Source organism: Podarcis raffonei, chromosome 8, assembly GCF_027172205.1.
Source record: "Podarcis raffonei isolate rPodRaf1 chromosome 8, rPodRaf1.pri, whole genome shotgun sequence".
Classification (NCBI taxonomy): Eukaryota; Metazoa; Chordata; class Lepidosauria; order Squamata; family Lacertidae; genus Podarcis; species Podarcis raffonei.
The window spans coordinates 50284702-50303662 of record NC_070609.1 but is presented as its reverse complement, the minus strand read 5'-3'; the positions used below and the strand labels follow the sequence as shown (position 1 = coordinate 50303662).

General features: G+C 48.4%; 1 protein-coding gene across 1 annotated transcript; it reads left to right on the top strand.

The window, feature by feature from the left end:
• The first annotated feature begins 8132 nt into the window (after positions 1-8132).
• SNAI3 (snail family transcriptional repressor 3) lies at positions 8133-15985 on the top strand. The gene is made up of 3 exons (XM_053399987.1): positions 8133-8534; positions 11484-12116; positions 15709-15985. The coding sequence occupies exons 1-3, from the start codon at positions 8387-8389 to the stop codon at positions 15891-15893; spliced, it is 966 nt and encodes a 321-aa protein (XP_053255962.1). The 5' UTR covers positions 8133-8386; the 3' UTR covers positions 15894-15985.
• Positions 15986-18961: the final 2976 nt, after the last annotated feature.

Below are 18961 nucleotides of genomic sequence, written 5' to 3'. Positions count from 1 at the left end.
GTATATGGTGTCTGTTTGTGTCTCTAGTATGAAGAATCTGCTCAAAACGGGCACCTCATAGCACATCCTAGGGGTGGGGTTACATGCCCTCTAGATTATTTTACAGTTGGGAAGTTTCACGGTACAGTGTTTAAAATGGACAACTTCCACTGGAGTCCTGCAGAGCCCTGCCAGTCACCCTGATATGCATTTTTTTCCCAGGGAGCAGTTTTTCAGATGAAGAGGATTCAAAACTGAAGCCCTCCCTACAAGGGTTGCAGTCCACCTTCTGTCACCTCATTCTATATATCTGGCCTAATTTACTTCCTAGCATAGATTTTGAGGTTCGGAGGGATGGGGACATTGTGCTGTAGACAGCAGAGTCTCCACTAGGGGGAGCAGCAGCCTCAATGCTACGCTTCCCAGCCTGCAGATCTTCCTTGCTTGAGCTGCCTTTGGCTGAAATCAGGCATTGCTCTCTTGGAGCTTCTTCCAAATGGTTTTGGAATGCAAGCAGACTTAACCCCTTTACTGCCGCACAGATTTCCTGGCCTTTAGATAGGAAGGGGCCCATGCCCCAGGTTTGAATCTCCCCAAGTGAGTTGGCTGTTTGAGGTCACTCTTATCCCAGGCACAGGGCTCAGCAAAGAATCTGTGGGAAATGACAATATTATCTGCATGAGAAAGAGGCTCCTGTGTGGGCTGTACAAATTGTCCATCAGGGTATTGGGGCCCCTCCTGTTTGCCTTTTCCAACCTGGTGCCCTCCAGATGTTTAGTACTTCAAATTCCACCAGCACAGCCATAATATAGTGTGGCTGATGGGAGTAATCTTAAACATCTGGAAGGTGCCAGGTTGAGGAAGCCTGGCATACAATAAGAGGAGCGGTACTCATGGGCATCCAAGGAAGCTGAAGATTCAGGGCAGGTAAAAGAAAGTACTTCACCTAGCACAAAGTTAAACCTTGGAACTCACTCCAATAGGAAGCAATGATGCCAGCAACCTAGATGGCTTTAAAGGAGGATTGAACAAATTAATGGAGGATCATGTTATCAGTGGCTACTAGCCATGATGGCTATGCCCTGCCTCCAACGTTGCAGGCAGTAATGCTTCTGAATACAGTTGCTGGAAACCGCAGGAGGGGAGAGTGCTCTTGTGCTCAGGTTCTGTTTGCAGGTTTCCCAGTTCAAGAGAAGGGAGAAAGGGAGATTTTGTTGGCAGTTTAGGGAGCCAAGTATCGCTTAGCCTGGCGAGCTGTTAGTCCCACAGCAAGGCTAGCAGGTGTTGTGGATTTTCTCTGCTGCAAATGTCCCAGAGAACTGGAATGCCAAAACAGTCTGACTTCCTGAGCCTGAGCCAATTGAGATAAGCCTGGCTCAGATCAGGAGTCCTTGTTTCCCAAGAACACCACCTACTGACTCATTAACTCCTGCCAGTGGGACTAACAAGCCTGGGTTTCGTCACCACAGGCCCCTCTTCAGTCTCATGTTTTCAGTCTCTCCCCCTGCCTGCCTGACAGCTGAATCAATGCTCAGCATCTTTTATCAGGGGTGATGCAGGATGCAAGGAGCATCTTATCTCCTGCCTGGCTTCTGTCAACAGCACAGCCCCAACCTGTGGCTTCTTCAAGGGCCATAATCATCACGGCTGTCTCAACTTCAAAGGCCTTGTCTCTTTCGTCAAGTTCTTTTAATGAGGCCAGAGTGCTTAACGACTTCATTATACTTCACCCCCCCCTTTGCACTTCCTTTCCTGCCTCTTAAATGTGCACAGAGGTCATTGAAGCAATGGAAAACTCCACTCTTGTGTTGAGAAATCCTGATGGCGAAGGGGGTTGGAGGGATTCAGCAAGTGAGCTGCAACAGTGAATAAGTTGATAGGATGCGCCAAGAAACCTAACACTGCCAACTTGGAACACCTGTAGAGCTGTATGGACTAATGCCAATGCTGGGCAGCTGGTGCCACATAGCGACTGATGCAATTTTATGCGTACTTTAACAGTAAGACCCACTGGGGCTTCCATGTGTACAGGATTGCAACCTAAGCAACTGAGCTACAAAGCAGCCATTCCTCACTTCAAATGTGACTTCTGCCATGAATGCTTTGTAGGTAGCCTTGGCCTCCCCCATATTTTATGGCCTACCTTACAAGGGTTGAGTAAGGATTACAGCTAAGTAATGTGTGGGGAACCTTTGCCCCTCCACAGGTGGCTGAACAACTATCATCCCTAGTCATTGACCATGCTGCCTATGCCTGACAGAAGCTGCTGTTCAGCAACACCTGGAGAGACAAACGTCTCCCACCCTTGATCTATATGAAGTCCTTTGGAAACACACTGTAAATGCTTATTTAACATTCGACAGCCTTCCGCAGCCTGATGCCCTCTATTTGGTTTGGACAACAGCGCCCATTGGCTGTGCTGCTTGGGGCTGATAGAGGCTGTAGTCCAAACCAGCTGGGGGGGGTTGGAAAGTTCAGTATATGCCATGCCAAGGATGTGCCATTGAACTCCCAGTGTCACAGAAGCACAGAGGAGGGCCTGTATCTCATGGGAGGGAGCATCAGCTGCTTTGCATGCAGGGAGCCACTAGTTCCATCTCCAGTGAAAAAGTCCATTGGCAATCACTGTTGTCTACACTGACTGGCACCAGAGGCTCTGCTTGGACAACTTTGCATCAAGCAAACTTCTCATCGCTTTCCCCACCCCAGTAAGTATAACACAGTCCAGCAGCACCCTGACTACTTCTGGGCAGAGTTCAGCAAGGTGAGGTAGCTACTGAGGATTGGAATAGAAAGCAAAGAAATGTCTGTATGGCTATTGCCCCTATTTCTAAAGAGCCCCTTTTCAGGTCTCCATGCCAGGATGCTTAGGAAGGGACAATCATGCCATCAAAGAAGCGCACTGCCTTACTTTGCTATTTGCAAACAGATTAGAAACATCTACACACACTCAGATCTTGTTGGTCTCCAAATTCCCATAAGCTCCTGCTGCTGGCATGGCTAATAGGGAAAATGAGTGCCACAGGTTCCTCATCTCTGAGATCAAAGGATCCACTAACAGGTGATGTGGGGATGGAAGGAGCTGCTTGAGACCCCAAGGAACCACTGGAGACTAGGCAGATGTATAAATAGGACAGATCTTGTATAAAGCAACTTTTTTGTTGTTGTTCCTACATTAACATGGCAGCGCCTCCGAGCATGTACAGAGCACTCTCCTCATTATTGTCAACTCAGGTCAGAGAGTGTGGTCTTTGCTCTTCCCCATACGCCCTTTCTTCATTCCCCCCCCCCTTAGATCTGCTTCTCAGGCTTGCTGCTCGACACCCAGGAGATGACCCTTCTGAGAACAGCTTTTCCCCATCTCTTGCGTCTGAGCCAATATTTGTTCTGAGTGACTTTGGTACAAGCAGTCATTTCCTGCTGGTCACTGGGTCTGGATGGAGGAGGGAGAATGGGGAAGGCTTTGCTGTTTGGTCAGTTAAGGAGTGGTGACTGCATAAGAGAATCAACACAAATGAGTCTTTGGACTCCTTAAAGGCTCACCGCTTTATGGTGGCATCATAAAGCAGGGGTGGGGGAACATCTGTGGACCTCCAGATGTTGTTGGACAACAACTCCCATCTGCCCTAGCCAGCATGGCCAATGGTCAGGGATGGTGATGGGACTTGTAGTGCCATGATCAAAGCGTTTAAAATTATGCATGGCATGGAGAAAGTGGATAGAGAAAGTTCTTCTCGTGGTCTCACAACAGTAGAACTCATGGTCATTCAATGAAATTAAATGCTAGAAGATTAGGACAGATTAAAAAAGTGCTTCTTCACACCACACATAATTAAACTATGGAACTCACTGCCACAGGAAGCAGTGATGGCCACCAACCTGAATGGCTTTAAAAAGAGGATTAGGCAAATTTGTGGAGTTTAAGGCTGTCCATGGCTACTAGCCAATATGACTATGCTGTGCCGCCATGGTTGGTCGGAGGCAGTAATGCTTCTGAATGCCCATTGCTGGAAACCACAGGGAGAGTGGTCTTGTATTGGGGTCCTGCTTGAGGGTTTCCTGCAGACATCTTTGTGCTAGATGCACAAACCATTACACACACACACACACACACACACACCTCGATTCAGAGAAAATGAGTTGCAGGCAATGGAAGCTGAAGGGCCGGGGTGGGGGGTGGAATGCTAGAGGCAGGAATATGGAACTGTCACATTTCCCTGCAGAGCACAAACACAAGAAAAAAAAACCAGGCCTTTTTTAACAGTAGGCGTTGGCGATGAATCCGCCGAGCAAGAAATTATTGCATTAACGCTGAAATGGGGACGGTCTTTTTCTGATGGGAGAAAGATAACCCCACTCTTGATTGAGTCTGCTCTGAATTGAATTTGCCGGCAAAAACTTTAGTCATCTCACTTTGGGCTAGACATAGATGAGACCTTTTGGCAGGTGCCTGCGAGGCAGATTCTTCTGTCTTTATACCGCCTCTTCACGGAGCAAAAGTCTAGAAATGTAACAGTGTCATCAAAGTGAGAAAATGCCATGACGCCTTTAAGAACCAAATGTTCGAATGTGGCACTAGCACCTTTACAGGTCGTGTAGGCTGCACGCGTCGTCTGGCAGGAAGTGGCTAGTGGGCTTTTCTGATGTGGTTGGGGACCTGGGCAAGAAGAGGTGTCATGCTTCCTCTGCCTGGCATTGCTCCACTGCTCTGATGTCAGAGGGGTCAGCGCAGGCAGCCTGGGGCTCCATAGCTGGGTGCTAAAAGGAACCTAGGAGGACAATGTTAAAAGGCAGCAAGTGGCCTTTGCTAAATGAAGAGGAAACTTCGCTAGAACCTGCTTAGCACATTGCTAGAGTGGTATTCAAAGCTTCTTGACAGAAACTCCTGGCCGTAGGCAGATGGCACCAATTGCTCATTACGTTTGCTATGTATGACAATCGCTGCCTCCACAGGAACAGAGGAAGCTGCCTCAGGTGAAGTCAAACCCACACTCACTATTGCCTACACTGGCTGGCAGCAGCTCCCCAAATTTTCAGACAGGTTGTCTTTTCCATCCTACCTGCAGATGCCAGGGCAGGCATAGGCAAACTCAGCCCTCCAGAAGTTTTGGGACTACAACTCCCATCATCCCTAGCTAACAGAACCAGTGGTCAGGGATGGTGGGAGTTGTAGTCCCAAAACATCTGAAGGGCCGAGTTTGCCTATGCCTGGGCTAGGGATTGAACCTAGGACCTTCTGCATGCAAAGCAGCTGCTCTATCACTGAGCTATGGCCCTTCCCGACTTCAGACCTATGAAAAAGACTGTAAAGTCAGGCAACAGGACTGCAGAAGAAGGAAGGCTTCCTTTGTCAAAGGACTCTGAAGCAGGGTGCCTTCACCCTTGCTATTTCCCATCTGTTCTCAAGCATCCCTGTAGCAGGGGGTAGGCAACTGGGCAGGGCTTCAAAGAGAGCCAGTGTGGTGTAGTGGTTAAGAGGGGTAGTCTTGCAATCTGGGGAACTGGGTTTGCGTCTCCGCTCCTCAACACGCAGCTGCTGGGTGACCTAGGGCCAGCCACACTTCTTTGACGTCTCTCAGCCCCACTCACCTCACAGAGTGTTGTTGGGGAGGAAGGGAAAGGAGAATGTTAGCCGCTTTGAGACTCCTTAGGGTAGTGATAAAGCGGGATATCAAATCCAAACTCCTCTTCTTCTTCTGGGGAGGGGGTGGGAAGGCAGGTGTCTTCAATGAAACCCCCATACCCTACTTCCTGACTCCCTCCAGTTTTAGCAATATCTTACTTACTTACTTTCTTGTTTTGTATACCACCCTTAGTCTGAAAATCACAGGACAGTTCACAACATAAAAATACAAAATGAGAACACAAAATACAGAATAAAACTAAAAGAAGCCAATCCAGAAGGATATCTTGGTTGATGGTATCTGAAGCCTCTGAGAGGCCAACGAGAATTAACAGGGGCACATTTCCCCTATCTCTCTCCTGACAGATGTCATCATACAGGGCAACCAAAGCAGCTTCTGTGCCAAAACCGGCCCTAAACCCCGACTGAAATGGATCTAGAAAATCATGTCACTCTGTAGCTTTTTCCAAGCAAGAGCTAAAGCAGACATCACAAAAAGGCAATGGAGACTGGCCCCCTCTGGCCCCTCCATAATCTCAGCACTGCTTCCAGACTTAAACACCTGCACCTTTTAAAAAGGTGTTTGGAGGGGCCATAGTCCAGTAGATTAGAGCACGTGCTTTGCATGCAGAAGGTCCCAGGTTCAATCCCCTGCTTTCCCAGATAGGGCTGGGAAAGACTCTTCTCTGTCTGAGTTGGTAGAGCATGAGACTCTTAATCTCAGGGTTGTGGGTTTGAGCCCCATGTTGGGTAAAAGTTTTCTGCATTGCAGGGGGTTGGACTAGATGACCCTCGTGGTCCTTCCAGCACTACAATTCTATGATTCTATGAAACCCTGGAGAGCTGCTGCTGCCGGTCAGTGAACATTATATTAATTCACTTATGGAACTTGCAAACTGCCCCAGGCTGGTTCACAAATATCATCTTAAGGCATCAATGCAACACAGTTAAACATTATGAAACCTACATCCAAAACAAACTGATCAACATTTCTTTTAAAAAATCCTCATAAAGAAGAAAGCAGAATACAGCAGCCATTCATAACCCAAGGATCTTAAGAAGGCCAACTAAATCCCACCAAAGGCTGGGGTAAATTGTCCTGATGGTCTGATTTGATATAGGCCCATTTCCTCTGCTCCTAAAAATTAGCCACTGGCCTTTGGCATATATTTGAAATGAAAAACAAAGCTCTCTTCCCCTGCCCCAGCCTGCCTGGGTAAACCAGTAGCAGAAGGCAGTCAAGGAGGAGCAAGATCACATAATTGTCTGTTTTCTCAACTGATCCTCCAGCAAGCAAACTGCAGGAGGAGGAATTCTGAGACACAATGGCAAGGTGAGTAAGTTTATGGGGCTGAGCTCTTCCCGATAATGTTTATCTCACCCCCATCTCACTGCCATGCTTCAAAGGGGTTTGCAAATATCTCCTAAGCCCCAGAGATCTCCCAGTGAAGCAATGGGGCAGGGGGTGGGGTGGGGAGGTGGTTACAGAGGATAAGCAGACCCAGGGTGGAAAGAAGGCCTCCATCTGACTCGACCAAGATTGGGCCTGCATTTTACAAGCTAAAGCCCAAAAGGGCCCTGGAAGTCTTTTGAGAGAGGTCTTGATTGCTTCTTGTGCCATATGCACACTTCTTTTATCCTGCTGACACTTTTGTCAGCATTCAAATAGACTTTGCAGATTTTCGAATCCACACAAAACCTGCCCCCCTCCCCAAAATAAATCTACTTATTCAAGTGGGAGAAGTGCACAGACAACGGCAGCTGCTTTGGGAAACAAAAACCCTCTTGCCTGCTTTGTGAAGGGCTGTGGTTCAATGGTTAGAGTATCTGCTTTGCTGGCAGATGGTCCCAGGGTTCAATCCCCTCCCAGAATCTCCAGGTAGGGCTAGAAAAGTCTCCTTGCTTGACAACCTGGGAAGCCGCTGCCAGTCAGTATAGACCAGGGGTCAGCCAGCCCACCGTCCACCGTCCCTCAGACCATGTGGTGGGCCGGACTATATTTTTTTGCGGGGGGGGGGAATGAACGAATTCCTATGCCCCACAAATATCCCAGAGATGCATTTTAAATAAAAGCACACATTCTACACATGTAAAAACACCAGGCAGGACCCACAAATAACCCAGAGGTGCATTTTAAATAAAAGGACACATTCTACTCATGTAAAATCACGCTGATTTCCGGACTGTCCGCGGGCGGGATTTAGAAGGCGATTGGGCCGCATCCGGCCCCTGGGCCTTAGGTTGCCTACCCATGGTGTAGACAATACCGAGCTAGATAAGCCAATGCTCTGGTCCAGCTGGCCTATACTGTATTCTTGTGCCTCTGAATAACCATTGCTGGGGTGATTTGGAGAGGCTCTTCTTGCCCTCCTGCCCTATTTGTAGGCTCCTGGTTGTCACCTAGGCTTGTGAAAGCCTGGATGGGGTTTTGCTCTGACCCAGCAGGGCTCTACTTCAGACGTGGCAAATAAAGCCCCGCTGCTGCGCTGAGCGAGCCCTGGACTACTGCCTTGACTGCACCACACCGAGGTGCTTTTCCTTTACGCGAGGGGTGGCGGGAGAAGCTGTCCTCGCCTAGCCGGAGTTTGGACACCTTAACCTTGGAAGCTAGCGGGAGGATTCAAGGTGATCCCCTCCTCTGCCCCGAGCGAGCCCGCCGCGGGGCTTCCCCGGCGTCGTGGTCGCGGCCGCCCCTTGGGCTTTGCACCTGCCGCGGGGAGGGCGGCCCCTGCGGAGGCGGCCAAGGACGGCCCCTCGGCCGGCGGTTGGCTCGGCGGGAAGCCCATGCTAATGAGCCCGCGGGTTTATTGCACCTGCCCGGTCGGCTCGCTTCGCCGGGACTCTCCGCTCGCCATGCCGCGCTCTTTCTTGGTCAAGAAGCCCTCCAGCACTCGCGTCCCCAACTACGGCCAGCTGGAGACGCGCCGCCAAGGTAAGCAAGGGCGAAATGGTTTGCGCCCAGGGCGCGCGGCGCGCTTTGGAAAGCTAAGCGGCAGTGAGCGCGCTGCCCACGACGGGTCCTTCCAGCTTTCCCTTCTCGCAGCTCTACGCGAGCGCTTTTCCTTGCCCCGACCCCTTCCCCGGTCTATAGAGCGGGCTGTCTCCCTTCCCTCTCCACATTTTTATCTCCGACCGGTTTCCTTTTGCGCTTCAAACTCCCGAGCGGCGCGCTCTTGCGCTTGTTTACTCAGAAGGCAACTCCGCAGGGGCTTTGTCCCAATTATGCCCGCCTAGGGTTGCGTGATGGGGACGGGTTTTTAGAGTCCCTTTTGCTGCTTGAAGTGCGCTTGGAAATAGAAAACTAACTTGCAGCACAAGCCTATACGTGTCTGCTCGGAAGTAAGTTCCTTTGCGCTCAATGGCGTTGACTCTCTAGTAAGTGTGTTTCGGACTGTGGCCTTCGTTTTTACCAGGCTGCTTTTTTCTTAGCGTGCTGGGGAGGGGGCCCGCGCGCGGATTTTAAAAGGGGTTTATTTCCCCTCACCCACCTCATCTGAGTTCTCACGTATAATAAATACATTAGGTTTGTTTTTTTTTTAAAAAATCTTAATCTAGCAGCGATTATTTCTGCATTCTATCTCACATTTCTATGTATGCAATTCCTTGTCGAATGCAAAATGCCCATAGGCAGCTTGAAGGAAAAATATACAGTTTTTAAAATAATACGAATGAAACATCGTAGGCCAAATATCAACAGCCAGATCTCACTCAACAAGAAAGCCTGAATAAATGCAACATTAAGGTTCAGAAAGAGGAATCTAAATCTACGAAATTAAAGCCAACAGTGGAGAGAATATGTTAACTCCAGGACACTAAAAAGCGTTTCTGCTGTAAATACTGTTAAACTGCTAAGATTATTTTTAAAAGAAAATGGGCGGGGAGTGCCTAATATTTGCACAGCCCCAGAAATCCATAGAGTGGATGCCAGGGCCAAAGGAGGTTTCCCTTCTCGCTGCCAGACACACTTCAGTACATGCTTATATGAGAATGTCTACTTAGTGAGTTTCGGAGTCATTTATCCTGTACCTTTGTCACATCGAAATAGCTTCCCTGGGTGTGTGGTGTAGTTGACTACGTGGTGTCAAAAGTTTCCACACAGTTAGTGGCACCTATTGGCAACTGAACGTTCTGTATTGTGCATAAATAAGACGCATGGAAAGGTTGGGCAACATGTCACAGCATTGGTGTGAAAAACCTGTTGTGCTGTCATAGGGTGGGATGGGGGGTGTTCTCAGTGTCCTCCTTGTGGTAAAGTGTGATGTGTAAAAGGTGGCCTGGAGGGTAGATTTCACTCAAACAGCAACTTTTCCAGGTTAGGTAGCCAGGGTCCCTCTACCCTTGCACTGAACCCTTCTGTACACAGATAAAGAATGCCAAGATTAGGAGGTGGCATGCAGATATTTTAAAAATGCCAAGTGTTGCCTCTTTGGGACAGGATAGTATTTGCTTTACGGTATTCATAAGGGTGAGCTCAATAATAATCCCGTGAGCATCTTGGCACTTCAACGCAAGGCTCAGATGTGGCTCCCCCACCCCCTTACACACTTCTTGGAAGCTCATTTTGCAAAATAAAACTTATTCTTAAGTTAACCACTATGGCCACATGGTTGCAACAGGCAGCATCTTTCTGTTTGTTTTTTAAAGAAATATTTATTAAAGTTTTACAAAAGCATGAATACAAAATACATGAAAGATAATAAAATAAAAGAAGGAGAGAAGAAATTAAGAGCGAAACCAAAGTCGCAAGAGATTCTGAGAGAAATAGAGCTATATCAAGTACAATATATGAAAATGATAAATCAGGAAGTAGAATGGAAAATCAAGCAGGCAGCATCTTTCTGAATGCATTCTATGTTTTATTTGTTAAAAAATAATGCTTCCAGGTTACCTTAGTGTCTGGTGTACTGATTCCAGTGCTTGATACATGGCACTGTGGGCAAAGTGTGTTTCTGTGGTGTTTGCACCCGTATGACGCGTGTTTTACTGGAACTGTGTGTACACTGCATGTGCATATTGCAGTGTTTTGAGTGCATAATGCAAAATGTTTGAGTGAGGCAGCCTTGAGGAGAGACTTCTATGCAACTGTTTATAATACTGGAAAGGAGTTTAATTAAACTATGGAACTCACTACCACAAGAGGCAGTGATGGTCAACAACCTAGACAGCTTTAAAACAGGATTAGACAAATTAATGGAGGAAGGAAAGGCTATCAATGGCTACTAGCCATGATGACTATCCTCTGCCTCCACAATTGGAAGCAGCAAAGTTTCTGAATGCCAGCTACTGGAAACCACAGGAGTGGAGAGGGCTCTTGTGCTTGGATCCTGCTGATGGGCTTCATGGAGGCATCTGGGCGGCCACTGTGGGAACAGGATGCTGGACTAGATGGACCATTGACCTGATCCTGCAGGCTCTTCTTATGTTCTTATGCTTCTTAGTTAAAACCAACTATTTTATTTACTACTTTTTCTATATCACCCTTCAGGAACAAAAATACAGTAGATTATATTTTCTAAAAGAATCTCAATAAAACAACCGCAAATTATTAAAAACTAGCGATCCAACAGCAACAACACAGAATGATACAATCGCAAGGGCCAGGCCACGAAGTCGGATCCAACAACACAATTAGTTTCTGTAAGCCAAGGTACAAAGAGGCCTGTTTGAAAAGTTCCAGGTATGGAGCCTGCCTAACATTTCATGCCTGCCTGTTTGCCAACCCTAACACCCTTTTCTCGTGGGCATCTGAACTGGGCTTCAGACACAGGGAATGAACAATTTTCCAAAATATGCAGGGTAGGCATGTTGTCTGGTAGTGATGAAGAGGTTTTTGAGGAACAATGGCTGCTTTTTATTTACTTGTTTTGTGTGTTTCCCCCAGAATCCAGTGGATTGTGCCACTCTTGGAGAGGGGCAGCATTCCCCGTCCTCAGTCAAGATGGCACGCCTTGTCCGGCAGCCCCCTATGAAGCTGGTAGCCTCTGGGACCACAGTTCTGCCATTGCCTGCCTGTCCCCACCTCTCCCACAGAGCAGTGAAACCAAAGGGGAGCCCACATCGAGCTCCCAAGTGGGTTCTGGGAGCAGCCCTGGCGGCAGCTGGGGCTCTGCCACCCCTCTGCGTGATAACCAGAACAACCTCAATCTCCCGTTGGCATTCAGCCTGTTCCAAAGGAGGACTCCCAACCTGGGCAGCCCAGCAGAGGGAAATGGAGACAAACTGCAGGGGCCACAAGGCATAGCTGCCAACCCCCTGGAGACGTTTGAGTGTCCGGACTGCCGCAAGGCCTACAGCACCTTCTCAGGCCTGGCCCGACACAGGCAGCAGCGCTGCAAGCTGCAGGCAACCACGGCAAGGAAGTATTTCAACTGCAAGCACTGCGACAAGGAGTACGCCAGCCTGGGTGCCCTCAAGATGCACATCCGCACCCACACGCTGCCTTGCATGTGCAAGATCTGTGGTAAAGCCTTCTCCCGGCCCTGGCTGCTGCAGGGGCATATCCGAACACACACAGGTAGGGAGCGACCTTGAGGAAGGGGGCAAATGTGCATGGAAAAGAAGGGAGGGCAAAGTGGGGGGAGGTTTGGAGAACACTTGCATTTTGGTGTGGCTGGGGGGAACTGTTGGGCCCTCACACTCTGCTGTGATAAATGTTGCCTCTGATGTTGGTGCAAGGAGTTTCTATTTATTTCTTCTATTTGCTATTTATTATTTACCCTACCCTAGGGCAGCACGCAGATACACTATTTAAGAACAAAGCAGAAATATTCAAAAACAGTTGAAACATTTTGAAAACAATTAAAATTAAAAACATTTTCCAAAAGCAATTGTCGTTAAAGACATTATTTCATCCAATGAGCACAAGGTTGCCAGGAATACTATTTTTCAGCCTGCAAATGCCTTGGTATGTTTTCAAATTCTTCCTGAAGTTAGTAATGATGGAGACAGCCGTACTTTACGAGGGAGGGCATTCTACAACTGGGGAACCATCACTGAAAAGACCCTGTCATGGGTCAATGCCAGCCGGGCAGCCTCACCTGCCAGTTGTAGGATCCAAGTTGGCTGGCACTGTGTATAGGCCACCCTTTCCCCCATTTTATCCTCCCAATAACCCTATATGGAAGGCCAGAGTGAGTTGGTCAGTGACCCAAGCTTACCCAATGAACTTCACTAGGTCTCCTCTGTCCTAGCCTGAGATTCTAACCATTCCACCAGCCTTCTCCTGAAATGCACTCTGCACGTGTTCAGAGAGGCACTCATCTTGTTAAGTCACCTGAACCAGCGCTCAGCTCTAGATTTGTAAATGGGTTCTGGGCCTAAGCTGGGCCTTTGCTATACAAAGAAACACGTACAAGAGCCTTTGCCTCACTGTTTTCTAAAAAATCCTGTTAAATTGAACCTCCCCCTCCAGAGGCAGTGTACCTCTGAATACCAGTTGCTGGGGGAACAAGCCACAACTGCAAGCTGTTGCTACCAGGGCTTGCTTTGTCCCTCCACCAGCTGGCTGGCTACTTCTGGGAACAGACTGTTAGGCTGGAGGGTCCTTTGCTCTGATCCAGCAGGGCACATTTTATGATTCACTGGGCAGAAGTGTATAAAGGGGAAAGGTCACCCAAGAGCAGCTGAGAACTGTTATGCTGGAGGGAACCTCATTCCAATCCAGCTGAGCCCGTCAGATGTTTTCATGTAAATACTGCGTCAGACTTGCATGAATAACTCCAGCGTAGGGCATTGCCACTGAAGTTGTTCATGGCACAAGCTACGACTGAACAGCTATGAGCCAGTGTGGCGTAGTGGTTAGAGTGTTGGGCTAAGACCTGGGAGACCTGGGTTCAAATCCCCACTCAGCTATGAAGCTCACTGGGTGACCTTGGGCCAGTCACTGTCTCTCAGCCTAAGCTGCCTCACAGGGTGGTTCTTTTGAGGATAAAAGGAGGAGGAAAAGGAGAACTATGTATGTCAACCTGAGCTCACTGGATGAAGGGAGGTGGAACATAATTGTAAAAATAAATATGTAAAGACTTTTCCTGGCCCCGTGAGATTGGACCCCTGCTATTACTAGATTTCTGCTTCATTTGTATTTTTAATCTCTGTTTTTATGATACTGTTTTTATGTCTGCGTTTTTGTAAGCTGTTTGGGGTTTTTTTAATAGTAAGCAGTTTAGAAATGTGTTTTCAATCAAAAATTTATAATAAAATAAAGTTTGCAGTGCAGGAATGCCCACTGTGAGAGAAAGTCACTGTGTCAAGCCCATCTTTGTTTTATATCAGGAATGGGAGGCCACGTGGCTTCCAGATATTGTTAGACTCCAACTCCCATCAGCCCCAGCCATCATGGCCAATGGTTGGGGATGATGGAAAAGGAGAGCTGTGCAGTGGCCTGAGAAAGAACAGTTAGTGGAAGGGGATACCCTAGCTGCCATCCTTGGGACCCCTGGAAAACTCACGAAGGCTGCTAAGCCTTGGGGCTGGATATGAGCCATGCAGCTGAATGAGTGCTGAATGAGAGGCAATCTGTGGAAGCTCTATCAAGCCCATAGATGCAAACCAAGGGTGAGACATGAGGGTGAGGTCAGCAGGTTCCAGGAACCCTCTTGGTTGTCAGATTTTGGAGGGGAGTTGATCTGTGAGTTTGTTTGAGCCCTTGGTAAGAGCCAGGGTGGATGGGTGGAGTCCCAGATGAGAGCCAGGAGGCTGCGAGGTTTTCATTGAGGAGATTGTGCCAGAAGGAAAAAGGAAAGGAAGAGAGATTAGATAGATTAGATAGATAGATAGATAGATAGATGATAGATGGTTATGTTGTGTATTTTTGTAACATTTACTGCTTTAGTTTCCTGTACTAAAGTGGTATAGAAATGGTCTAAATCAGGGGTCAGCAAACTTTTTCAGTAGGGGGCTGGTCCACTGTCCCTCAGACCTTGTGGGGGGCTGGACTATATTTTGTGGGGGGGAGGAATGAACGACTTCCTATGCCCCACAAATAACCCAGAGATGCATTTTAAATAAAAGGACACATTCTACTCATGTAAAAACATGTTGATTCCTGGACCATCCACAGGCTGGATTTAGAAGGTGATTGGGCCGGATCTGGCCCCCAGGCCTTAGTTTGCCTACCCATGGTCTAAATAAATAAAATGATGGGAGGGTCACAGGTCTCCATCCTTGGATACAGCCAGTGGTGTAATGGTTAGAGCATTGGACTAGGACCTGGGAGATCAGAGTTTGAATCCCCACTCAGCCATGAAGCTGGCTGGGCCAGTTTCTTGTCTCTCAGCTAAGTTACCACATACAACGTGAGGATAGAATGGGGAGGAGAGAACCATGTACATCACCTTGAAATCCTTGGAGGAAAAGATGGCATATAAATGTAAGAAATAAATAAATAAATGTTCAGGCCATATTCCTAGAGCAGCACTGGGCGAGTGCTCCTTGGCCCCCCGGCACTTGTGCTATGGAGTTTTGCAGGGAACTGTCCTCTCCCAAGTGCTGTTTAGCATCTATATGAAGCTGTCACAGGTGATCATTTGGGGTTCTGGAGCAAGGTGTCACCAGTGCACTGATGGCATGCAGCACTACTTCACCATAACATTAGAATCGGGAGAGACTGTGAAAGTTCTGAATTAGTTTCTGAACATAGTGGTGGAACGAATGAGGGCCAATAAACCGCTTGAATCCTGGGAAGATAGGGTGGGTGGTTCCCACATTCAGGAGATAGGCAGGTTACCTGTTCTGGATGGAGTTGCACTCCTTATGATGGAGCAAGTGCATAGCTTGAGGATACTCCTGGATACATCTTTGCCACTTGAGGTCAAGGTGTCCTCTGTGGCTAGGAGTGCTTTATCTGGTTCACCAGCTGTTGCAGTTCCTGGACAGGGATAGCCTGCAGCCCAAGCGTTGGTAACCTTGAGGCTGGACTACTGCAATGTACTGGGGGGGGCTGCCCTTGGGTCTGGTTTGGAAGCTCCAGCTCTGATGCAGAATGTGCTGGCCAGGTGGGGCATCTAGATGACAACATGCGACTGTTGCTACAGCATCTTCACTGGCTGTCCTATGACAGCCCTGGCATTGCCTGCTCATCCGTCTTTCTTTCTGGCCTCCCTTTCCAGGTGAAAAGCCCTACGCCTGTTCGCACTGCAGCCGAGCCTTTGCCGACCGCTCCAACCTCCGTGCCCACCTGCAGACCCATTCCGACATCAAGAAATACCAGTGCCACACCTGCCTGAAGACCTTCTCCCGGATGTCCCTGCTCCTGAGGCATGAGGAGACAGCCTGCTGCCCTGCTGCAACCTGAGAGCCATGCTGAGCTTGGCTGGCTACCTGGAAAACGTAACCTGAGACCACTTGTGGAGATTAGGAGGAGAGCCCCGGACGTCCTGCGTCCTGCAGCAGAAGTTGGGTGTGTTTTCTTCTTCTTCTGATTCTGCAACTGGGTGGCACCCACCACTCCAAAGAGTGTGTGGCTTGACCTCTTGGTTGCGGCAAGATCTAGGTGCATCTCAGCTTAGGAAACAGAAAGGTATATGGCCCCATTACTCTTGTGTGTTTTGAAAAAACAGCAAAGGGGCCTTCATATTAGGCTGGCGTTAAATCCCCTGGAGTCCTTCTGCAAATGTGTCTCCGCCTCCTACTGTGCTGTCGTTGATCCATCCAAATGGTGTCATTTGCATGCTGGTGGTGCATCCCCTTAGCTGCTAGCCTGCTTGGTCAATAGGGAGTTGAGAAGGCCTCTTCATTTCTGCATTGCTCTCTGGGACGGTGTCAGGAGGAAACCCAGGACAAGAGATCCTCTGCCTGAGTCCACCTTTGGGTCTTTTGCATGAAAGGGATTTTAAGCTCCCCATTCTTGGATGACTGTTATCAGGGTGTCCTGCATTCTTCCAGCTCCCCACCGCAGTTGCTTTGTGAGGACCTTCCCGTTTCCAGAAGCTTGCCTTCTGGTCTCCCAAATTTCCAAAAGAGAGCAGGGAATGATTCCAGACTGGGCCTCCTCAGTGATGGCCTTCTCAAGTGCCTGTGGTGGGAGAGCTGCTGTGACTCCTTCTCATCTGATCCAAGGTCTGTTTCCAGGGACGTCATACCAATCAGTGTTTCCTGGGAGTACGGAGGCCTGGAGTGACCTTCAGCTGCTGCAATTTACAGCTCCTCTTCCTTCCTCTGTCCAGCTTTCCCTTTTAAGCTTGAGTGGGTTTCCACGAACACTGAAGCTTTTGTAAAGAATAATCCACCTGGGCTTGGCAGATCCTCAACACCACCCATTTAAATCTGTTCCCGTGAGGAAATTCGTTGGTGGTTGTTTTCCAAGCTACTGGGTTGTATCCAGTATTGATCATACTGGGTAGACTCATTTAAATTAATGGGCATGACTATCCTAGATTTGTTACTTTCAGTGGGTCAGCTCTGAGTAAAACATGATTGGCTACACTTCATTCCTTTTATCTCTGCATACCCCATTCTCTTACTGCTTTCCCTTCAGCTTAATAACTCCTTAATGCACTTTAACCTCCTGTTTAAACCGCACAGCTGGAGGCAGCGTTGCTTCTGAATACCAGTTGCAGGAAACCACAGGATGGGAAGTGCTCTCTTGAGCTCAGGTCCTGCTTCCCACAGACATCTGGTTGGCCACTGTGAGGACAGGATGCTGACCTAGATGGGCCACTGGCCTGATCCAGCGGGCTCCTCTTATGTTCTGCCTGCTGTTGAAGGGGTGATGCAACAGGAGAGACAGTAGCAAGGGTGTCCCTTTGTCCCTTGTGTTCATGTGCACATTACCAAAAGCAAGGCCTGTACCACCCTTCCTAACTGCGACTCTGCCTGCAGTAAAAAGAGAATATCCCCTGCTCAAGGAGGCAGAGCAAAGAATTCTGGATTAGCTTCATAGAGATTCACCTTCCTTGAACCTTTGGGGTGGGGTTGTGGAGGAGAAGAGCTACAGAACAGTGACTTGGCATTGCTAAAAGTAAAAAAAAAATCTCTGCTGCTGTTTCTCTCTGTTTTCTGTACATTTTTTGTTGTTCCTTTGGGTTTGGAGAATGCCTCATGACCCCACCCCTCCCCAAGAAAGCCCAATAAAACTATTCCAAATGATTTCAGTGACACCATTTTTCATTGAACGTGTCCCTTATTATTGTGCTGCTATCTGTAACCAGGAATGCTCTTCTTACACCTTCCACTATTTCACCCATGAGAAAGGGGACATGACTTGCTAAATCCCTACTCTCATGAGACTAATAAATGCCCAAGCCTTCTATGGCTTTAGCATCCACAGTGTTGAAAGACTCAACTCTGGACCCCTCCAGACTGATGTTGTTTTTTGCAATGTCATTGATGCACTGATCAATGGCTTATACTGGACCATTCACACATCATCCAGCTTTCCGAAGCCTTGGAGAGCAGCTGCCTGTCAGTGTAGACAATACTGAGCTAGTTGGGCCAGTGGTCCGAGTCTGTATAAGGCAGCTTTCTGTGTTCCCAGGAAAAGTTCATTCTTTTATGCGTCCTCGCATCCATTGCTCATGTCTTCCCAGTGGTCTGTGCCTTTCCTTTTCTATTTGAGCATCTCTTTCTCTTTCTCTCTCCCAAGAATGGGCTATTAAGAGGAAGGAGAGGCTCGCTGGAGCAATGATGTCAGCCTGGCAAAGCCACGTTAATATTTATAATTTGGGCAATGGGGACGAGGACAACATTCTCCTTCGCCGGAGTACGTAAATAGGGTGCGGAGTTGCCTAAAGGAAACTGCGTTGTAAACGGGCCCTTCTATTTTCAGCCCCCAAGTGGCTAAATACGGTCTTTCCACCTGTCCGTCCGAGGGCCAGAGCAGGAAAGAATGTTGTGGGGTCTAAAATAAGCTCAAATGTTTCCTCTCTTCTTCATGTGGCAGATGGAAAGTGCTGATAAATATAGTGCAGGGCTGCCGGGCCGGTAGGGGGTCCAGGCAGACGGCCAGCCGGCCAGCCACCAATCCGCTGAGCTGGGCCAAAGGAGGGAGCGTTGAGCTGGAATGAATGGATGAGTTTTTCCACTCGTCCCTGGCTGCGTTGAGCTGGAAAGTGTACCTGATGCTCTCGTCTGCTCTTTTGTCCACAAGTTTTTCTGACAGGGCTGGGGCCTCCTCGGGTCAAGAGGGAAACTGTTTTAGCCACCCCATAAAAACACACAGTCAAGACAAAGCAAAGAAATGGCAGCTATTTTTCTGCATTATTGCTCATTTTACTTATATCCCACCTTTCCCTCCAAGGAGCTCACTACACGGTTCTTTTCCTCCCCTTTTCATCTTCACAACAACCCTGTGAGGGCAGGTTAGGCTGAGAGATGGAGACTGGCCCAAGGCCACACCCAGGGAGCTTCATGACTGAGTGGGGA